The following is a 5,115-nucleotide window of genomic DNA, read 5'->3' as shown; positions in this document are numbered from 1 at the left end:
CGGAGCAGCCCGTGTGCGGCTGCCTGGGGCAGCTTGTCACCCCGACTGCCTGCCGTTATTAACCCTTCCCCATAAACCGCAGTTTCTTCCGCGGGTGCCGAGACTCCCGGGGAGCTGCTGGCGGGGCCGCCCGCGCCTTCCCCTCTGCTGCGGGGCGTGAATCGCGACAGGCGCCAGTCGGCAGCCGCGGAGGGGGGGGGAGAAAGGCGCTTTGTCCCCCGCAGCCCTGGAGCTGTGAACGCAGCCAGCAGCCTGCCCGCCCTGCCCCCGGAAGCGGCCAAACCCGCTGCGGGAGCCGGGGCTTGGAGCCGCCCCGCGCCCAGCCCGGGCTGCCGCTTTCCCGGTTCGTTTCACATTAAAGTTTAGATGACAACCGGAACCCTCGTACGCACCTTTTAATAAAAGTAGTAATCTCTTTGAGTACTGCAAAATTATAGCATTTACATCTTTAAAAGACTGTAAACAAAATAATACTAGCGAATAGATAATACTAGCATCGAAGTATACATTGTCCGCTATTTTTAGACGGCCGTATAAAATGTGATCTGGTTTATAGAGTAAAATACAGAGAAAGGCGATAAATGCGCGGCTCTCGGAGCCGGCGGGACCCTGCCTAGCACCGGCTCCGCTCGGGCCGCCGGCAGCGCCCGCGGGGCTTGCGCGACCGCGCCGAGCCGCGGGAATCCGCGCAGGGCGGGGGGGCTGCGCGGGTGCCGCGGGCGCTCCCCCGCCCCGGTCCAGCCCCAGCGGGGCCGCGCCGATCCGCCTCCCCCCGCCTGCCTGCACGGAGAAACCTTCTGTCTGGTTAAGAAAAATAAAAGTCCCATTTAAACTTTATTGAATTAAAGCAAAAATTAATTTTCGATATTCACACATATATTACAGAGTAATAGTAAAAGTTCAGTATACTTCCTGGCGTTTAGTTGGGCCACATTGTACAAGAGCGAAACAAGCATCAAAACACTTAGCAGCCTTAAATTTCACAATCACTCAGAATTACATAGAAATATTGAAATACTCTCGTCAGCCTTGGCTGTGAATAGTTCGTGTAGAAATTTTTCCTTTTGCCAGCCAGTACACAGCAAGAATTGCATTTTTCCTTCCGTCATGGCATCCACGTATTCAAAAATACTTTGCCTTTTTTTTTTTAAGTTAGAGAAAGAGTCAAGATTAACATGTTTTAAAAACAAAACTACAAAATATGCTGTAAATGACAATGAAAATATCTAAAGTCTACTTGTGTGAGGCAGAAACCATGGGGGAATGATGGCAGATTACACCAGTGACACAGAGATGGGAACTAATTTTGTGGGAGGAGAGAGAAGAATATAAATGGGGGTTTGATCAATTATAGTGTCTCCCGCCTGTTGGCTGCAACACAACAAAAAGAAGTAGTAATTCTTCAAAGCAGATGTACACAAACCTAAGCGGGATTTAGCTTCTTTAATATTTGCGTGTAAAAAGTCTGCTGTCCATGACTCTTCAAACCCAGCTACGACTTGGGAATTTGTAAGAGATTCTGACTCCCGTCTCTCCCTTTTCTTGGCCGAGAAGTGATTTAAAGCGGGAACACTAGAAATCCAGAGAACGTTGAATACTTCCAGCCTCCCATCAAGTTTCCTCTCTCCAGTTTTAGATAAGCTCTGTCTCCTTTCTCCATCTGAATCAGGACTCCGTTGCTAGCAGCTTCTCGGGTCACATCTTGGTCCCCTGCAAAGGCAGAAATCACTGGCCACCCATTCAGCATCAAACTCACCTAAAGAGCAAGATAAAACAAAGCCCTCTGTCAATTAGAGTCAGACAACGACACCGCCGGGGCTCGCCTAGCAGGCGAAATGCTTAGTTAAAAAGGGCCTCTTTTGACAGCTGAAACTCCAGCCCCGTAAAAATGAAATATCAATCTGAACCCAGCTAAGGTATGTACTCTAAAGGAAGAAGCCTTTCATCACTGTTTTATACCGACAACCACATCAAAACACCCGGTGCATATAAAACAGGACATTGATCCTATTCTGAAGGATTTCCATAGGGTGCCTCTGTTTTCAGGCTATGAAAAGAGGTCTGCTCATACTCATTGAAAGATGGCTTTATGCGAAACCTCAGAGACAGCAAGGAGCAGAGCCACAGCCACTGGAGTCAGCGCGTTTGAAGTGTATTCAAGAGGTAGTTTTCCTTTGTTAGGCAGCAAAGACAATATGCCACAACACCGTCAACAAGCTCTGCTCAGCTGGCATTAACGATCCCGGGACTGCACACCCCACGTTAACGATACGCTGCCTGCCCGAGCTGGGTGTGTGAAGCCGCTCACGCCAGGACAGCGCTGTACAGCTGTACATTCACCTTGCAGCGGGCATCGCTACGCAGACAGCCTTCCTGTCTCGGTTGTGCTACCTGGCTTCAGGCCGGTAATTTATTATCGCTGCCTAGAGGTGCGTATGCATCGAACCATGTACGGCAGGCGTGTACAGGGTACCTGTCCACACACACACACGCAGAGCTACATTCGTTATCGTATCCACGCCACAGGCACCCCACATCCCTGTGAACACCTCTGCCACCCGAGAGCGGGCGGGGAGCCGGGGGCCATGGGTCCCAGGGGCTCTGTGGGGGATGCTCCGCGGCGCGGGGTGGCCCGGGCAGGCGGGGCAGGGGGGCAGGCGGCCGACAGGCTGTCACCTTCCGTCCCGGGACGGCTCCCGCGGGCAGGGGCCGGGCGGAGGCCCGCCGGGGCTGCACGGCCCTGTGGGCACCGTCCCGCGGGCGGGGGAGCGCCTTGGGGGGGGGGGGGGTGTCTGCGAGCCCGACGGCGGCTGAGGGCACGTCCCCGCCCCGCCGCCCGCACCGCCCCCGGCCCCGGCCCCGCGGCCCCGTCCCGCTCCCTCCCGCGGCGCCCGCGGAGCGAGTCGGCGGCGCTGGGGGCTGACCTGGATGGTTTGCCTGTTGTACACTTTCACCACGTGAAAATTGAAACTGTAGATCCCCTTCCTGGGTGAGATGAACGTGCTCCGCTCCGAGTCGAAGTTGCTACCGATATTCACGAGTACCTGGAAGGGAAGGGCTCCGTCAGCACCTCCGCGGGGCCGCCCCCGGCCCCCCGCGCCCTTCCTCCCCCCCCCCCCCCCCCCCCCCGCCCGCGGGCCGGGCCCCGCGTCCTCGGCCCGGCCCCGCCGCCTCCCCCCGGCAACTCCTCTCCTCCCGCGCCCGGACCCTGCCGCGCCCGCAGGCCCGCCGCACCTGATCGAAGTAGATGATCATGGTGCGGTTGCTCATCTCAGAGGGCTCGTGGTTGGTGCTGCGGATGGCGGAGAAGGCGACCTTGGCGCTGCCCGAGCGCACGGAGATGCCGAGCGCCGTGCCGGTGGGGTCGGAGGTGGGGTTGGAGTCGCACACCACGAGGCACTTCCCCTCCAGCACGATGGGCTCCGTCTCGTTCTGCCCGCACGCCAGCCACGCCGCGCCCAGCAGCAGCGCCAGCCCCAGCCCCAGCCCCGGGCCCCGCATGGCGCCGCGCTCCCCTCGCCACGCGCCGCGCCGGGCGGCACGTCCGGGCTCCGCGCTCCGCACCGCGCCGCTCGCTGCCTGCCCCGCCGCGCTCAGAGCGGGGCCGAGCGCGCCCCGCCGGCTGGGAAGCGGCCGCGAGGAGGCACGGGAGCGCCGGCACACATAGCGCGGGGCGGAGCGGGGCGGGGCGGCGCGGAGCCGAGCGCTGCGGTGCGGAGCGGTGCGGAGCGGTGCGGGGCGGTGCGGAGCCGCCCGCAGCGCCGCGCGGGGCTGAGGCAGGCGGCGGGAGGCGGCGGCGCTGCCGGGGCTGCCGGCGAGCACAAAGACGGCGCGGGGCGCGGCCCCGCCTCCCCACCGGCCCGGCGCTGGCGTCAGCGCCCCGCGCCCGCCCCCGCCGCGCCCGGCCCAACCGGCGCCCGCCGCCCGCCGCCGCCGCCAATGGCCGCGCAGTCCGTCTCCTGCCACCTGACGCCGCAGCTTTTGTCAGGCGGCGCGGGCGCGGGCGCGGGAGCAGGTGCCGAGCAGCCGCCCGCACCGCACCGCACCGCGCAGGTAGGAGCGCCGGGGCGCGGCGGGGGGCGCGGGGCGGGCGGGCCCCCGCGGAGCGGAGGGTCCCGCGGCCGCTCGGCGAGGAGCGGGGCGTCGAGCGAAGCCCAGCGGAGGTCCCGGGGCGCGGGACGGGGCCGCGTCTCTCCGCTGCGCGCCGGGGCGAGGAAGGCTGGCAGGAGGCGGGCTGCGGGGCGGCGGGGCGAGGGCCCGGCGCCGTCTCCAAGCGGCAGGAGCGGCACGGGCGTGCCCTGCGCCGCGGACGGATCCGCCCCCCGAGCCCTTCGCGCCGGGGCCGCACCGAGGGACCCGCCGCGCCGGGCCGCCCTGCCCGGGGTGTCCGAGCTCCGCCGCCCCGTCCCGTCCCGGGGAGCGGCAAACCGCAGCGCCTCCGGCGAGGCTCCCCGAGCAAGGGCCGGTGACGGCGCGCAGGGGCTCTTCGGCCGTCCGGGGGCCCGGCTGCGGGGGACAGCCCGGAGCGCCTCGAGGGCCGCTGCCACTGCCGAGGAGCAGGGACCCCCCGTCCCGGGGGACCTCTGACCGCTCTGGACGCGCTGTCAAAAAAACAGAACCCGGGACTGCAAACGAAGAGATTTACTGATGAGCCATTAGAAACACACCACTGGAACAACATTATTTTCTAAGCGGCAGATCTGTTTGCAAAATTAAACTTATATTCAGAGATAAAAACTTCTACGGAGTTTGTAGCATCTTCTCTGGGAAATTTAATATCACCCAAAACTGGGCTTCGGTGCAAATCGTTATGAATCTTGGTAAAGGCTTTATTTTTTTTTTACTGTGCTGTTCTGATTGTGCAATTCATAGGATTTTATCTGGCAAATTTAACTCTCTCTGAAAACCGCTACAAATAAAACTTTATTCATCTCTCTGCCCTGCGAAGTCCGACACGTGTCTGCAAAGTTGCTCAGGGAGAGGCCTGCGAGGGGCCCCGACTGCGCCCGTGGGGTGGCCCTGGCTGGGGCGGAGGCGACGGGTTGTCCGTGTAACTGACGGCGTCATTCCTCGGGGAGGGTCACAGTGCCCCGCGCTTTGTCACGGACAGTGAGC

At 61.9% G+C, this 5,115-nt stretch overlaps 1 protein-coding gene across 1 annotated transcript; it reads right to left on the bottom strand.

Annotated features, from left to right (window-relative positions):
- Nucleotides 1-826: 826 nt before the first annotated feature.
- CBLN1 (cerebellin 1 precursor) lies at nucleotides 827-3,501 on the bottom strand. Its single transcript, XM_075433722.1, has 3 exons — nucleotides 3,235-3,501; nucleotides 2,925-3,044; nucleotides 827-1,756 (listed from the first exon to the last, which is right to left on the bottom strand). The coding sequence occupies exons 1-3, from the start codon at nucleotides 3,499-3,501 to the stop codon at nucleotides 1,559-1,561; spliced, it is 585 nt and encodes a 194-aa protein (XP_075289837.1). The 3' UTR covers nucleotides 827-1,558.
- Between the last annotated feature and the right edge of the window lie 1,614 nt (nucleotides 3,502-5,115).

This window comes from Opisthocomus hoazin, chromosome 12 (assembly GCF_030867145.1).
Source record: "Opisthocomus hoazin isolate bOpiHoa1 chromosome 12, bOpiHoa1.hap1, whole genome shotgun sequence".
NCBI lineage: Eukaryota > Metazoa > Chordata > Aves > Opisthocomiformes > Opisthocomidae > Opisthocomus > Opisthocomus hoazin.
This window is presented reverse-complemented; position numbering and strand designations above follow the sequence as displayed.